Source organism: Ursus maritimus, unplaced genomic scaffold (genome assembly GCF_017311325.1).
Source record: "Ursus maritimus isolate PB19 unplaced genomic scaffold, ASM1731132v1 scaffold_2, whole genome shotgun sequence".
In the NCBI taxonomy this organism is placed as follows: Eukaryota; Metazoa; Chordata; class Mammalia; order Carnivora; family Ursidae; genus Ursus; species Ursus maritimus.
Window position 1 is genome coordinate 37917532 of NW_024424452.1, and position 16959 is coordinate 37934490.

The following is a 16959-nucleotide window of genomic DNA, read 5'->3' on the forward strand; positions in this document are numbered from 1 at the left end:
GGCCGTCTGGGCTCGGAGTGGGGCTCGCGCCTGGGGTCGGGGGTCGCACCTCGGGTCGGGGATGGACGGCCGCGCCTGGGCTCGGAGGGAGGGCGGCCATCTGGATTCGGGCTGCCTCTGCCCCGAGTCGGGGCGCGCCCAGGGTCGCTGTATCGCGTCCGAACTTGGGGGTCGCGTCAATGGCCGGGATGGGGGATGCTGCGGACGGGGTCCGGGGAATCGCGCCCGGGCTGGGGATGGGGTGGGGCGGCCGTCTGGACTCGGAGTGGGGGGTCGCACCTCGGGTCGGAGATGATTGCCTGCGATTGGGGTCGGGAACTGTGCCTGGGATCCAAGGGGCATTGTGGGGATGGGGGACGGCCGTTTGGGGTCCTCTGCCTTCAGAGTGGGGGCTGCTCCTGAGGTTGGGGCACCCTGGCTTGCGGGGTCCGGTCCCCGCCCACGAGTCCCCGAGGCCGCCCGCCGGCGGCGGTGGCGGCGGAAGCGACCCGCAACGCTGTTTGTCTTTTTAGGTATCTAAAGGAGTTTAGGACAGAGCAGTGCGCCCTGTTTGTGCAGCACAAGTGCGCCCAGCACAGGCCATTTACCTGTTTCCATTGGCATTTCCTAAATCAGCGTCGGCGCAGACCGCTCCGCAGGCGGGACGGCACCTTCAACTACAGCCCGGACGTGTACTGCTCCAAGTACGACGAGGCCAGCGGCGTGTGCCCCGACGGCGACGAGTGAGTGTGCGCCGCGGCCGGGCGGCCGCCTGCGGGGAGGGTCCTTCTCCCCTCGGAAGCCTTCCGCGGCCGCCGGTGGGGGGGCAGGCTTTTCTCTGCCTCGAGGGCTGCGTGTCTCAGGGACGCCCCTTGCATGGTGCAAACCCACTGCCCCGCCAACGTCGGACCCAGTTCCCCGCATTCTCTGCCTTTGAACCGTCAGGAGGTGCACTTGCTAGGTGTAGGGCCACTCTGACCCCGGTCGGAGAGCGTGCTGCAATGCTTGCTCGCGGTGTGCAAGTTACATCTGGAACGTTTCCTTTCTTGCAGCTCATCTAACTTCTCTTTAAAAAATTGATAGGAAAGTAATCTTATTTGTAGACTGCCATTTCCGTAGCACTCTTAAAGTTTGAAAAACTAAGGTTTTGTTTTGGTTGGCTTTTTTCTTGCAAGTTTCTACATGGTGTTATGAACAGATGTATTTATTTAGCAATATGTAGACTGGGAAACGGGCAAGCGCAGTCGGAGTGTGTGTTCAACGGAGTGGGCAGAAATCCGCAGCCGAGGTTTTGCGCTTTCCTCATAGACCATTTGGGGCAGGAGGAGGGCTGGTCTACCTCTGCTTGGAAGCCGGGTAGCCGCCCTGGGCTCCAGGGCCTCTGATACCCGCGGCCTGTGGCATCCCTTCCGTTCAGATCCAGCACCGATTCCGGGAGGTCCTTCAGGCCCCATCCCCTGATCCTTTGAAAGGAGCTGGATCTCCAGAAACGCTCCCTTTCCAAGACCGCGTTCACTCTGCCGCCAGAGAGCGGAGTGATGTCTGTTGTCCTTCATTTTCCACAGATGCTCAGGCCAGGAAGGAAACTTTTCATCCGTGTGATCTCATAAAGTTTAAACCCTTACACACTTACTGAAGGTGCAGTTGAACACCAGATAGTTAAGTAGCGTTGTTATTACGGCAGCTCGAAGCCTGCTGATGTAACGTGCCCAGCTCCTCCTCGGTTAAGATGTGTTACGCTTGTGAAGTTGGTCTTTTTTTTTTTTTTAAGATTTTATTTATTTATATGACAGAGAGAGTGCACATGAGCGGGGGGAGGGGCAGAGGGAGAGGGAGAAGCAGGCTCCCCACTGAGCAGGGAGCCAGATGCGGGGCTTGATCCCAGGACCCTGAGATCATGACCTGAGCCAAAGATAGATGCTTAACCAACTGAACCCCCCAGGCATCCCCCACTTCTGTGAAGTTTTAAAAGGGGCATTATTTAATTGCTTCTTGAGCTGATGTTTTCTGCAAACGGATCTTCAGAAGGGATGTGCTTGTTTAGCTGAGGCCTGGCATCAGGTCCCCCATTTCCTTTGGCCACATCAGTCACACCCATGGGCCTTGGGTCCTGAGTTACTCAGGGGAGGGGGGCAGTGCTGCTCGACCCTGGTGCGGGGATCCAGTCACCCGGCATGTCCGACCCCGTCCTAGGACCCAGTACAAAGGACCAACTGGCAGTATTCACTAATGCTTTTAATGCATGTGGACAAAGCATGTTTGAACAGCTGTTTGGGGTTCTGGATCTGCATGTCCTGGTATTGACTCGGCCCCTTTGCTGGGCGTTAAGGATGACATCCAGTCTTGCAGGATGAAGCATCTGCAGTAGACAGCCACCTGCATGCGGTCATTTCCGTGGGGCTCAGTAGGAATTAAAGAGCACACACTTACTGATTACAGAAATACTAACGTGTGATCTAAATTACAAGGATGTCATCATTGAGAACCAGGACGAGTGGGAGTGAGCTGCCTGTTTGCCCTTTTCTGTTGCGGGTGCACCCTGTGACCGTCCATACAGTGAAAGTCACATGTCTGAGTAAAGATTTTGTCACTTGTCTTGAGCTCCAGCCCTTTAGGAAGCGTTTGGCGGAGCAGATGTCTCCCCTGGGGATCTCTCCTTAGTAATTCCTGCTCCACTCCTTGGGAGAGGGGCTTTCTCATCCCCCACAAGTGGAATGGCCCAGAGTTTGTCCCGATCAGCTACATGTTCTGGTTCATGCAGCGTCGTCCTGGAATTTGTAAGTAGATACGACCTTTCAGAGCAAGGACAGAACCTTCCTTTCATTTCAGTTCATGGGTTCTTGAAAGTTCTGGTTGGGGCATATATACTACCAACCTGGTATTTTAAAGCATGATCACTATGAGAGAGCGAAAAGCCTTCAGCCCTTGTCAGGTGACGCGAGCATCCAGGATTGTTCTTGGCGCTGGCTGGGAGGCCTGGCGGCTGAGCTGTGGGGCAGGACAGGACGGGGACCCCCGGAGGGATGGCACCCCTGCTGTCACGGCCTTTCCTAGGCTGGCGGTCACCTTCTCCCCTCGCTGTCATCCCTCCTCCTGTGGCCCCCTCCCCCACCGACACCCGTTTTCCTGGGCGGGTGGTCACCCTTTCCCTGTCACCATCATCCTTTCCCCCAGGGCCCCCCTATCCCCCCCCTGGTGCTCCCAGTGTCACCTCTGGGTAGACCTCCCGCTGTCATCTCCCCCTCCCCAGGGGTACTCCTGCTATGATCCCCTTTTCTCGGCGGGCGGACCCCGGTTTGGCCCGGGAGGTCAGGCGGCGCTCACAGCCCGCGGTCCTCGCTCTCTGGGGGCGGTCCTCTCTGGCGGATACGCCCCTTCCCCGGAGCCGGCCGCGATTGGCATGCGGGTCACGTGCTCCCGCCCCGCCCCGCGGCCACTGGCCTCCCAGCTGCTTGGCGGGAGCCCGGGGGTCGGCTGCTGGGGGTGCGCGTTTGGCAGTCCACGGAGAGGGGCGGTGCAGGAAGCCGCTTCGGAGCCTAGGGTCTGGCCCAGCTCCCCCGGGTCGGTGTTCCCGCCTGTGAGGACCCGTCTCAGGTATTTCTTAGGCTGGGCTTCAAGGAAAGTGACTCCCGTCCGGAGGGTTTCGTGGTCCGGTCCCATCCCGAAAGCGAAAGCGGGTCTGAGAGCGGCCTTGGGTGTGGATAGCCCCGGCCCTGCTCCCCTCGCCAGACCACCGACCGTCAGGGCCGGTGTGGTGTTCGCACCTGCAGCCGCGTGTGCTCGGCCTTCCTGCTGCCCGAGGGCACATGCGCATGCTGCTGGGGCTGATCTGGTGTCTTCGCAGAGTCAGGTGTGAGTATAGACAGACAAGGGCTTCCCAGGGGTCTGCGGGGCCTCTCTTGGGAAACATTTTCGTTGGGAAAACAATCAAGCAGCGCACAACTATCTCGAGTACAAAGTAACCAGTCTCTGCTGACCCTTCTCCCCACGGGAGTGGCTCTCCAGACCCCCAGCTGTAGATTTTCTTGCTTAAGAAAAGCTTGGCCCGAACTGTTCCTGTGGCCTTATTTCTTCAGGGCTCCCCTGGCGGGCCTGGCTCTTCTCCCCACAGCCCCCTCCTCACTGCCCTTGGGGTGTCTGGGGCAGCTTGCCCTGGGCCAGGTGGGCTGTTGGCGTGTGATTCCATGGGCTTGCCCCTGACCGTCCAGGTGCGCTGGTGGGAGCTTGCTGGCTCAGAGCAGCTGTCCTAATGCATGCCACACCACACCTGTCTTCAGTCTGATCTTTCTGCGCCAAGCCCTGAGTGTCTGCGGCCCTCAGCTTTGGGTGAATTTCCCTGCAAGGCAGCTGGAAACTTGCTGTCAACTGGCGGGACCAGTGACCTCTGCTTGGGCGTTTGGGGTGAGGTGGAAAGCTAAGGGCAGGTCCCGAACATTAGAGCTGAATGGTCCGTAGCCAGGGGGCTACTTACGGTCTGGAAGACACAGGCTTTTAGGGGACACCTTAGCCAGCTTGAGGGGATTACAGTCAGGTGACTGGGTTCGCCTGTGAGAGCCCAGAAGAGTGAAGGTGCAGGGATGAAGGAGGTGACCAGGACGAGGCCCCTCGCACAGGGAGGCCCCCCCCTCAGACTGGCGGAGACTTTTGTCTTCCAGAGGGGGGCGGGGGGGCAGCTTTGTGGGTCAGAGGGAGGAGTTACACCTGTTGCTGGTGCTGATGGTCCCTGTTAGGGACTAACGAGGGGTCGCTGGCCTGGTTCCGAGGTCGAGAGACTGGGGGTGCAGGGCCAGGGGGTGGACGTGGTCAACGTGGGGTTAGCTGGCAGCCCCTGTCCCCTAGTGTCCGAGAGGAGGGCGGGTGTGCGATGACACTCAAGCTTCTCCCTGGAAGCCCCACTTGCCCACGCCCCCCGCCCCCCACTTGTCTGCAGCCCACGGGTCCTCCCTTCGTTCACGTTTGTTGTCTCCCGTGTTCCGTGGCTGCGCCTAGTGGCCAGTTTGTCCTGTTTTGCACCTGTTATTTGTGTGCTGTGTCCGGGTCTCCCCTCACCTCTGAGCCCCTTGGGCGCTGGCAGGGAGTCAGGTTGTACTTGAGGGTCCCTTAAAGCCCAGCAGCATCGACGTCACCTGGGGTCCTCCTGCAGGTGGGATCTGAGGCTCCCACCTAGACTGGGAGCATCAGACCTTCTGGGACTGGCCAGCCCTTCAGGGGCTTGGGACGCACACCCCGGTGTGCCCCTGGCCGCTGCTGGCATGCGATGGGTCTGAGCTTGGTGGGCCACCTCTGTGTCCCTTTGCAGACCCACCTTGGTGAGGGCTGCCAGAGGGAAGGGCACAACTTCAGGCTCTCCTGCAGAGGTAGGGGACAGTTGCGAGCCCCAGTCTGTTCCTCCCTGCTCCCGCCTTCCTTGCTCACGGGTTTCAGTGCATTAGGGTTGTGCTGACGTCCTGTATGTGCTGCTGCATCACGCCCCTGACGGAACCCTGGCTGAATTCCAGTGTTTGGGTCACTAGCGGTGGCAGACGACTTGAGAACCAAGGGCGTTGCCTGAATTTGGTGCTTGGCAGAACCGAGTCACACCTGGGTACACCGTGGGTGCGGCGGGGTCAGCAGTGGCCCATGGATTATCTCTGGTGTTGGGCTGAGCTCCGGCTCTTGCCAGCCCCAGGGAGAGTTCTGGCTTTGCCGCTGTGTCCCCTTGCTTCTCTGACCTTCCGAAGGTGGAGCCATTTTCCTTCATTAAGCAAGAGCCCTCCAGTGTCTTGAGGTCACGCCCTGAGTGAAATAATGGTGTTCGTGCTCCGTGCTTTGTGCTTATGCTCGGTGCTCATGCTCTGTGCGTGGTGCTCCATGCTTGGTGCTCCATGCTTGTGCTCGGTGGTCATGCTTGTACTCCATGCTCGGTGCTCGTGCTCAGTGTCTGGTGCTCCATGCTTGGTGCTCGTGCTTAGTGTCTGGTGCTCCATGCTCGGTGCTTGCGCTCAGGGATCATGCTTGTGCTCTGGGCCTGGTGTTCCATGCTTGTGCTCGGTGGTCATGCTTGTACTCCATGCTCGGTGCTCGTGCTCAGTGGCTGGTGCTCCATGCTCGGTGCTCGTGCTCAGTGGCTGGTGCTCCATGCTCGGTGATTGTGCTTGGTGGTCGTGCTTGTGCTTCATGCTCGGTGCTCATGCTCAGTGCCTGGTGCTCCATGCTTGGTGCTCGTGCTCAGTGTCTGGTGCTCCATGCTCGGTGCTCGTGCTCAGTGTCTGGTGCTCCATGCTCAGTGGTCGTGCTTGTGCTTCATGCTCAGTGCCTGGTGCTCCATGCTTGGTGGTTGTGCTCATACTCAGTGGCTGGTGCTCCATGCTCGGTGATTGTGCTTGGTGGTCATGCTTGTGCTTCATGCTCGGTGCTCGTGCTCAGTGTCTGGTGCTTCATGCTTGGTGCTCATGCTCAGTGTCTGGTGCTCCATGCTTGGTCATACTTGTGCTTCGTGCTCGGTGCTCATGCTCAGTGCCTCGTGCTCCATGCTTGGTGGTTGTGCTCAGTGCTCCATGCTTGGTGCTCATGCTTGTGCTTCATGCTCGGTGCTCGTGCTCAGTGTCTGGTGCTCCATGCTCGGTGCTCGTGCTCAGTGTCTGGTGCCCCATGCTTGGTGATTGTGCTCAGTGCTCCATGCTTGGTACCCATGCTTGTGCTTCATGCTCGGTGCTCGTGCTCAGTGGCTGGTGCTCCATGCCTGGGGGGTGTGCTCAGTGCTCCATGCTTGGTACCCATGCTTGTGCTCCATGCTCGGTGCTCGTGCTCAGTGGCTGGTGCTCCATGCTTGGTGGTCATGCTTGTGCTTCATGCTCAGTGCCTTGTGCTCCATGCTTGGTGGTTGTGCTCAGTGCTCCATGCTTGGTGGTCGTGCTTGTGCTTCATGCTTGGTGCTCGTGCTCAGTGCCTGGTGCTCCATGCTTGGTGGTTGTGCTCAGTGCTCCATGCTTGGTGGTCGTGCTTGTGCTTCATGCTCGATGCTCGTGCTAAGTGTCTGGTGCTCCATGCTCGGTGCTCGTGCTCAGTGTCTGGTGCTCCATGCTTGGTCGTGCTTGTGCTTCATGCTCAGTGCTCATGCTCAGTGCCTGGTGCTCCATGCTTGGTGGTTGTGCTCAGTGCTCCATGCTTGGTGCTCGTGCTTGTGCTTCATGCTTGGTGCTCGTGCTCAGTGCCTGGTGCTCCATGCTTGGTGGTTGTGCTCAGTGCTCCATGCTTGGTGCTCGTGCTTGTGCCTCATGCTCAGTGCTTGTGCTCAGTGCCTGGTGCTCCATGCTTGGTGGTTGTGCTCAGTGCTCCATACTCAGTGGTCGTGCTTGTGCTCTATGCTTGGTGCTCGTGCTCAGTGCCTGGTGCTCCATGCCTGGCAGTTGTGCTCAGTGCTCCATGCTTGGTGGTCATGCTTGGTGCTCCATGCTTGGTGCTCATGCTCAGTGCCTGGTGCTCCATGCCTGGCGGTTGTGCTCAGTGCTCTATGCTCAGTGGTCATGCTCATCTCTGTACTTGGTGCTCATGCTCCATACTTGGTGCTTGTGCTCAGTGCCTGGTGCTCCATGCTCGGTGGTTGTGCTCAGTGCTCTGTGCTCGGTGGTCGTGCTTGTGCTCCATGCTTGGTCCTCGTGCTCAGTGCCTGGTGCTCCATGCCTGGTGGTTGTGCTCAGTGCTCCAAGGTCGGTGGTCGTGCTTGGTGCTCTATGCTCGGTGCTTGTGCTCCATTCTTGGTGCTCATGCTCGGTGGTCATGCTCATGCTCAGTGCTTGTGCTCAGTGCTCCATGCTCAGTGGTTGTGCTCATGCTTGGTGCTCCGTGCTCAGTGGTTGTGCTCAGTGCTCAGGGCCAGGCAGGGGGGTTGGGCCAGGTTCTGGTTGCTTTGGTAACGGCACGAGAGGGGAAACTAGAGGGTGCTTAGTGCTCTGCTGAGGGGCCGCTATGAAGCAAGGGAGGGCTGAGACATGGCATCATGACATCAGGATGGGAGGTCAGGCGGGGACTTCCAAGGAGTACACTCAGCACTCTTTACCAGTGGCGTCAGCCTCTACCGTCGTGTGAAAAGCAGGGGGCCTCATGTTCTCCTCCGGGCTGTCCAGTGTGGCAGAGCTCTCTGTGACAGCCTTGGCCACGTGGCTGCCTAAAACAGTCACAGGCCAGTGCATCGTGTACACGCAGAGTAGAGCGTGGAGGGACGGGAAATGTGAAACACAGCTGGGCGGAGAGGGGTCTGGAGGGGGAGGCGCCAGCATGCACGCTAGTACATGGTGCGGAGAAGCCCCTTGCACCACGGCCTTCCCGGGGACGGGGTCTCCTGTGTCAGGTGTGTGGTAGCCACAAGGTCGTAATTCTTCCTTTGCACAACGTGGGAGCGAGCTGTCTCGGGACCTCCTCCATTTCCCGCACGTCCTTGGGGACTGCCTGTGGCCGCTGCTGTTGTGCAGAGTTTGCCGGGACGCTGACTGGAAGAGGGGCCTGTGTGCCCGATGGCCTCATTTCCAGTTCTGCTGTTGCGAGGGCCTGTTGCGTCCTCCCCTGTGGGCTCGTCCTAGGGGTCCCGGGGGCGGCTGCGCTCTGGCCTCTTGGTCTGGGCGCCGTGACGTGGCTGTGTCGAGGTGTGAAAACGCTGCGCGAGCGCACTTCTCTGTATGAGCAGATCAGATCTCTCCTCTCTCCCCTCTGGCCCCAGGGGCTCTGTCGACGATTATGGTAACGTGTGTGATGTGAAATGTGTGATTTTGCCGTGTTTCCGTGTGCGTTGTGGTGGCAGTGGTCACTTTCACCATGTTGTGCACCCGTCCCCACTGTGCTTCCAGACTCTTTCCAGCTTTGCACTAGGTCCCCGCTGCTCCCCCGGCCGCTCACACCCACGCTCCCTCCTCCCGTCGCTCTGCCTTGGACTTCCTAGGACCGGCTGGAGTGGCATCGTACGGCCATCGTCCCATAGTGTCCAGTTTCTCTCTCTGAGCAGAACGTCCTCAAGGTGTGCATGTTGTAAAATACATCGGAATGTTCTCCTTTTTGAGGCTGAGTAACGTCCTGCAGTCTGGACGGGCCCCCTTCTGCCTCCCCGCTCATCAGCTGATGGGCATCTGGGTCGTTAGAGGCCTAAGCTGTTGTGAATCCCGTGTTTCCGGTGTTCCTGGGCGCACACCCGGAGCAGACGTGGCCGGCCCGCCCATTGGCTTCTTTTTGGGCTATTGCTTGGTTGGTTCCAAAGGACCTGGCCTGGTAGGCACGGCGTCCTGTGTGTCTTCACGTGCTGTGCACACCACAGGTGCCCCAGAAGGGTTGGGTGCCCTGTGCCAGGGCCGAGCCTGCGTTTCCTTACCGTAGGGGAGAGGGGTTGAGAGTGAGCAGCCCCGGAGTAGTTCTCTCTGGGTCTGGTCCCTGCTGTGTGTGGGGAACCTCGCAGGCCTTGAGGTGGGGCTGGGCCTTGTTCGAGCCTCAGGTGGCGCTCCGCGGCCATCGCTGGAGGGGACGGGCAGTGACAGAGTCCCTCCCCACTCCTCGGGCAGCTCGGGGGCAGGGCTCGCTCAGGCTCCATTGCGTGTTCTTGCTCTTCTGTGTCTGCCGCTCCTGACTAGACAGACTGACCCCGAGGTGGGCTTGGGGCCCGGCTCCACGTGTGCTGCTGCCCCCCACCCCCACCCCTGGCGTGAGCCCTTCGCTGCCTGGGGAGCCATGTGGACTCCCCCTGGAAGTGAGTGGCTCAGCCCCCACACATGACCCTGCCCATCCCCCGCATCTGCTTCTCTCTTGTCCCACCAGCGTCCCCCTCCGGCCATGTCCAGGCCCCTCCTATCCTCGAGGGGTCCCCAGAGGTCCCTGGGTGGAATGGGAGTGACACCAATCCCTCGTCTGGTAACACTTGTCAGAAACAGTGAGGGCACAGCTATGTCCGGGGGGAGAGCCTCATTTGTCCGTGTTCACAACATGATGCAGGATGATTTTCAGGGAGATCTGGTGTATTTTCTACCATGTGTACCAGGGGTCTGAGTGCCCTGGGGACAGGTGCTCTGCCCGGGCTGGCAGTCCCACGGTGAGAGCAGGGGTTTGGCCAGCTCCTGACACGGGGTGGGGCAGGTCGATGCGGAGGGTGCCCCCCAGTCCCAAGGCCTCAGATGGCCTGTGTCGGCCCCTCTGCTTCCCAGGTGTCCGTACCTGCACCGGACGACCGGGGACACGGAGCGCAAGTACCACCTGCGCTACTACAAGACGGGCACGTGCATCCACGAGACGGACGCCCGGGGCCACTGCGTGAAGAACGGGCTGCACTGCGCCTTCGCACACGGGTGTGTGGCGCGTCCCCGCTCCCCTCCCGGGGCTGCGGGCGCTCTGTCTCCGGCTTCCTGACGAGGCGGTTCCTTTCTTCTGATGCGTGTGCCCGTGGGAGCTCGCGGGGCTGAGCTTGAGGGAGGCGGCCAGGTCCTCGCTAAACACAACTCCGCTCCGAGGATGTCAGATTTAGGGTTGTGCCCGAGGCCTACGGGACGCCCGTCCAGAACCTTCTAGGCAGCTCCACACAGTGACAGACAAACGATCGTCCCTGTTTGCCGACGGGCTGAGGCCGAGGTGGCCGAGCTGTGACCCGCCTGTTGTTTGCTCGCAGGGAGCTGCAGGCACAGGAAGTCTGGCAGAACGGCCAGCTCTGCGGTGTGGATGGCATCCCTGACCTGCAGCCCGGGGTCCTGGCCAGCCAGGCCATGATTGAGAAGATCCTGGGTGAGGACCCCCGGTGGCAAGGTAACCCCGAGGCCGCCGCGGAGGGGGGCAGAGGGCCCTCGTCTCTGTGAAGCGACCACACAGTGCACCTCAACCCCTTCATCTGGGGACCAGATGGGGAAACTGAGTCTCCAGTGGCAGACATTACCCCCAGTCCCTCAGGTGGTGGCGGCCGAGTGGGATCTGAACCCAGGCATCTGGTCCCCAGGGCTGCTCTGACCTTCACCCCGGCGTCTCCTGGGTGAGGTCAGCCGTTGGCTGCCGCCAGAGAGCGGACCGCGTCTCGGGCACAGCTCCTTCCTGGGATTCCCGTCCTGGAGCTGGGCTGCGGTGGGGGTTGGCTTTTTAATTGGTAGATTTTATTTTGGGCTCTTTAGGTTTATGGCAAAGTTGCAGGTAGTACCCACTTTGCACGACCCCCCTCCTGGTTTCCATGTTATAAACACTTGCACTGACCTGATATATTTGTTAGAATCAGGGGACCGAGATGCCTACGTCATCGCTAAGTAGTGAGCACAGGAGCACAGGTTCTCTCAGGGCTTCTGGCCGCGCTGGGCGGGGGTGTCATGTGTCTGCCCTACAGGGTCGTACAGGCTGGCGCCACTGCCCCAGCTCCTGGCGACTCCCGGTCCTTTACGCCGTCGTTCTGTTCCCGGGGCTTTGCCTTTTCCAGAGTGTCACGTAATTGGAACCATCCAGGACGTAGCTTTTTGGACAGGTCCTGGCTGGCCAGCGCGTGTCTTCTCCCACCGATAGCCGCTGTCGGGACCGACCGCCGTGTCTGTGTCCGTCGGCTTCTGACGGACTTCGGGCTCATAGGCTGTGTTTTGGATGCTTTCTGCCGTGGGGGTGGGATGTGTGTGCTGCTTCTGGGGTGTGTTTGCACGCCTGGGTGTGTGCAGACCGCGTGCGTCCTCACCACCCCAGGGGCCGGGACCACACGCTCGCGGGTGACTTTCTGGACACCTGGTCTTCACATTCTCTTCGCAGTGTTGGAGGCACTGAGAAGCGTGCGTGTCCCCTGGTTGCCTTGAACGGCTCACTTCTGCCCATTTCATGGCACTCGGCAGGACCTCGTGTCTGTACCAGGCACGCGGGCAGTACTTGGGAGTCAATATTCTATAATTTTTATTTTCTCAAAGTCGGCCTTTTTGTTCCTCAAACCCCTTTTGCTCTCTCCATGCCCTCCTGTGTGGTTTACCTCTCTTGTCTTTTGATGACCTATCGGACATTGAATCTGGCGTGGCCGGACTTGGAGACGTTTCCTGAGGGCCGGGTGGCGTGGCTCGGGGCTCTGGGGCCAGGCTGTCCTTCCCGCTACTGCTTGCTGTCCCTCAGCACGGAGCCCAGCGCTGGTCCATCATTACCCAGCCCGACAGTGGTATGATTTCTAGGAACATCCTCTCATCAGTTCCTGCCTTTAAATGACCCCGGTGGCTTTTGCTTGTTTTTGCTTTGAGATGAAAAAGAGCGTGAGATTACCCATTTAAAAAACAGACCTGTTTTGGGAGCAGTTTTCGGTTCCGCTGATGGGAAAGTACGGAGTGTTCCCACACACCCCGTGACTCCGTGTGCTCCGCGTCCCCGCCAGCGAGCCGACAAGGACGTGCCCTTACACCCAAAGTCCATCATTTACATCAGAGTCAAAGGGGTTTTCAGGGGTTTTCAGACGTTTGGGGTCGCACAGCCCTGGGAGCTAGTTTGAGACTCTCGTCGGCCCCCAGGTCAGCCCTGCGCCCCCACCGCACCCGCGTCCGTGCTGTCGGTGGCCTGCCAAGGGCGCACCTTTCCTGTAGCAGGACCACACGGGCGCTAGGCTCCTGTATCGGCCCTCCCCTGGAGCAGAGGTTCTCGAGTTCCTCCGGTTTGCGGTGGCGCGTGGCCGTGGGGTGGACACACTGTGTTGATCCATCGACGGATACTTGGGCCGTGTGGGCGCGTGTCCACGTTCCCACGTGAACCCCTGTTTTTCAGACACCAACTTTGTGCTGGGCAGCTACAAGACGGAGCAGTGCCCGAAGCCACCGCGGCTGTGTCGCCAGGGCTACGCGTGTCCTCACTACCACAACAGCAGGGACCGACGGCGAAACCCCAGGAGGTTCCAGTACAGGTGAGGCCCTGGGGCTCGGGCCTGTCCCAGCCTGAGCTCCGCCTTCTCCTTGCGTGAATTCGGTGCTGCCTCGCGTGCCTGAGAGCGCCCGCCCCCATGTGGCAAGCTGGTCCACGACAGCCAGGGCTCTCTCCACCTCGTTTTGGGGCTGAGGGGCCTCCAAGTGTTACTCGCCAGAGGTCTGCTGGAGGAGATCAGATGAATTTACTCTGTATCAAAGGGATAGAAAATGTGCCAAAGAACAATAATAAGATCTTATTTTCTCCTGCCGGTAATTTTATTCCATGAAACCAATGAAATGACAACAGCGCTTCCGGCAAGTCCGCAAAGAATCAGGATTTGGGGTGGGTTTTCACACTGTGGGCTCAAACGGTTGGATTCGAGGGCGAGGGCTCTGCGTGGGGCGGGCCCGGCCTCCTGTGTCCCCGGCTGCTTCCCCACATGACACTCACGGCAGCGTGGGGCGCTTGGACTCAGCCTTACTCTGTGTTTTGTGGAAAATGAAAACAGGCCGCCTGAGTCCCTGTCTGGGTTTCGGTGGCTGTCAGTGTGCTTTTGCGTGTCTTGGTGAGGAAAGAGCCGTGCGACCAGGGTTGTGTGTGCTGTCCCGCGTGCGAGGGGGGACCCTCGACAGCTGGACAGACGAACAGCCACGGGCATGCAGGAAGGACGCCTGCTCTTGTCCCTAGTGACCCCACCCTATCTCCCAGGTCCACCCCGTGTCCCAGCGTGAAGCACGGTGACGAGTGGGGCGAGCCCGCGAGGTGTGACAGCGGGGACAGCTGTCAGTACTGCCATTCCCGCGCGGAGCAGCAGTTCCACCCCGAGGTACGAGCCCGTCTGCCGGGGGAGCCACGGCGCCTCTGCCAGCCTGTGCGAGGCCAGGTCTCCTTCTGTGTCTGGGGGTCCTGTGATCCAGAGCTCAGCAGCGCTGTGAGGTCCACAGTTAGGGCTCGTTACTGACAGGATACAGGCTGAAATCCGTGGAGGGCAGGGTCCTGCGTGGAGCGTGGTCCCGCGTGGGGTGGGCTCCCTGGGACACCAGGCACTGACGCCCAGCTCCGTCTTTCAGTGGGTCGTGTGGACAGTGCCCACTTCTTCCCACAGTGATGTGTCACCAGTCAGAAAACCCCCTGGCCCTTAGCGTCTAGGGTTTTTATTCGGGCTCACGTGGACGTGGCTGACCTTAGTCCACAGCCCGCCAGAGGCTGAGCTGATGCCGCGTGGCCCAGAGCCACCACCGTAAACCACGCTGTTACTGTCTGGTGTGGCCCACGACCAGGCAAACAGAGACACTGCCCAAGGGGCGCCTGGGTGGCACAGCGGTTAAGCGTCTGCCTTCGGCTCAGGGTGTGATCCCAGCGTTGTGGGATCGAGCCCCACATCAGGCTCCTCCACTGTGAGCCTGCTTCTTCCTCTCCCACTCCCCCTGCTTGTGTTCCCTCTCTCACTGGCTGTCTCTATCTCTGTCAAATAAATAAATAAAATCTTAAAAAAAAAAACAAAAACAAAAAACAGAGACACTGCCCAAGCAGGACATTCCCGGGGCTCAGAGGTCACCCCGCCCCGGGGCCGGTCAAGGCCGGTCCTTGCTTTGGAAGGTGTGGGTCAGCTGACATCGCCCGAGCAAAGCAGCACACACTTGGATTTCTGTGAAAAACAAACCATCAGGGGCGCCTGGGTGACGCGGTCAGCCAAGGGTCCAGCTCTTGATTTCAGCTCAGTCATCATCTCAGGGTTGTGAGATCAAACCCTGCGTGGGGGTCTGCGCTTAGTGAGGAGTCTGCTTGAGATTCTTCTCTCTGCCCCTTCCCCTGCTCGCTCGCTCTCTGTCTCTCAAGTAAATAAATAAATAAATCTTTAAAAAACGAACAAAACCGGGCGCCTGGGTGGCTCAGTCGGTGAGAGTCTGCCTTCGACTCAGGTCATGATCTCAGGGTCCTGGGATCGAGTTCTGCGTCGGGCTCCCTGCTCCATTGGGAGCCTGCTTCTCCCTCTGCCACTCCCCCTGCTTGTGTTCTTTCTTTGCCAAATAAATAAATGTTTAAAAAACAAAACCCCAGCGAATCAGCCCCCTTAAGAGGCAGGTGTAGGATGGAGGACCAGGGCCAGGCTTCCCACCAGGAGGGCAGTCAGGGAGGGTGCAAGGTGCCGGTCCCTGTGAACGGGGCTGGGTTGCAGGAGGAAGCCCGTGTGGGGACGGCAGGGGGCGGGGGTGGAGCAGTGGAGAGCAGGAGATGGGGACCCGTCAGTGCCCAGGCCGGGTGATGGGCGTGGGCAGAGGGCTGCTCCTGGCCCAAGGTCCTTGCAGCCCCACGGAAAGAGGGCAAAGAGCAGATGGGAGTTAGTGGCATTTGTGGGGGAAGGTTGGCGGGATCTTGAGGGTCGTGGTGAGCTGGTGGCCAAAACCAAGTGCTGTTGGTACCGTGAGAGTATTTTTGACCAAGTGGAGTGGATCACAGCTGGCCATGGAGCTCATGCATGTGTTCGTGTCATGGGCCTTTCTTGAGTGCCTGCTGTATACCGAGCGCTGAATTGGGCACCTCTTTCAGAAAACGCCAAGTGGTCAGTTGACTTTGCCTGTGATTTCAAGGACAGTCTGGTCTGCTCTGTGGAAGGGAGGGGATTCTGGACCATGGCATGTGGGGCACAGGGCCACGTGCGCACCCCATTCTCAGGAGACCTCGCCGAGATTTGGAGCGGGGATCCCCTGCGCTGTGCCACAGCGACTCCTGGCTTCCCGCGGAAACCCGTTCCCAACCGCCACGTGGGGGGAGCCCGACCCTGAGATCATGACCTGAGCCGAAACCAGGAGCCGGACGCTTCACCAACCAGCGCCCCCAGGCGTCCCTGTTTTGTTTCTGACTTGTGTTCATTTTGTCGTCTGACCTCCGCGTCCTAGATCTACAAGTCCACCAGGTGCAACGACATGCGGCAGACCGGCTGCTGCCCGCGGGGCCCCTTCTGCGCCTTCGCCCATGCGGACAGTAAGTGCCCGGTGCCTGCCGCTGCGGCCCCCGCCGGCTCTCCCCGCGTCTGGGGCAGGGGGGGAGCTGGCAGCACCCGACATCCCTCCCAGGGGCACGTTGGGCTGGCTCCGCCTCCTGGTCAGAGGCCACGCTGCCCTGTGGGCCCAGGTTTCTGGCTCAGTGACGGCCGTCACAAACTCCAGTTTTCCCTCCTGCTTGTTATTGTAACCGGGAGGGTGGCTGGTCTTGTTGAAATTTCCTTTTTCTCGCCCTCAAGTCCTTGAGGACTGGCGCCCAGAGACCCCGCTGTTCCCTGTGGCGCTGCAGCCGCCCCCTCCCTGCTCCCGTCGCTTGGGAAGACTGTGGTCTCCGAGCCTCCCTCCCTCGCGTCGGGGCTCCTGGGACCGGGTCACCCTGCACACAGCTCTGTTTGCAGCCCATGGTTGTTCAAAGCCCTCTGCCTTCCTTTCTTGACAGAAAGCCTCGGGATGGCCAATGGCTGGGGCTGCCGAGACCTGGCCCCCACCCCCGCCAGCAGCTCCGCGGCCAGCAGCGGCCAGCCCGCACACGTAAGTGGACAGCACCCTGAGGAGGGTGCCCCAGGGCACGAGTGCTTAGGACACAGATTTATGTGATCTCTGGGTGATGTGGGTGCGTAGTCAGCCTGTGGGGTTGGCAGCTCCTTCTCGAAGTCCATGAGAGCCTGGCCGGCTTCTGGCCTGGGTGGGCTGACCCAGCCGTGCCTGACACACACACGTCGGCCACGCAGGAAACGCGGTGTCGGGCTGAGCGTCCAGAAGGGGCCCCGAGTCCAGGTGGGACTCCTGGCGGGTAGCCAGCCGTGGCGGGAGGGGTGGTGTCGGGCAGGGCAGGTCCCTCGATAGCAGCCAGGAGGGCGGCCCCAGCGGTCTGGGCCCCGGGCTGGTGCTGCAGGTTTGCTTCAGGCACTGAGAGATTTGGGGCGCTTGTGTCAGGGAACGGATGGCGCTGCCGGGTCAGGACCCTAGTGTCTGTGCGGAGGGGGCTCAGACCTCGCGGCCGCCCGTCACTCTGACCATGCAGCTCCTTCTGCCTGCTCTTGCTGGACGCTTGCAAGAGGGCGAGGGCCACCCCTCCCATGGGACGAGGCCGTTGTCAGGGCTGCCGGGAAAGTGCCCCCGGGTGAGGAAA

General features: G+C 60.2%; 1 protein-coding gene across 2 annotated transcripts in view; it reads left to right on the forward strand.

Annotated features, from left to right (window-relative positions):
• UNKL (unk like zinc finger) overlaps positions 1-16959 on the forward strand; it is a 38284-nt gene that overhangs the window by 2115 nt on the left and 19210 nt on the right. Inside the window, exons 3-8 of one of the 2 annotated variants that reach the window (XM_040635577.1) lie at positions 10140-10297; positions 10570-10731; positions 12685-12820; positions 13531-13648; positions 15723-15807; positions 16267-16358. In XM_040635577.1, the coding sequence (XP_040491511.1) occupies positions 10140-10297; positions 10570-10731; positions 12685-12820; positions 13531-13648; positions 15723-15807; positions 16267-16358 (751 nt within the window). Of the gene's footprint in view, positions 1-10139; positions 10298-10569; positions 10732-12684; positions 12821-13530; positions 13649-15722; positions 15808-16266; positions 16359-16959 lie in introns of those variants that run through there. The other variant, XM_040635575.1, reaches the window with a different exon arrangement.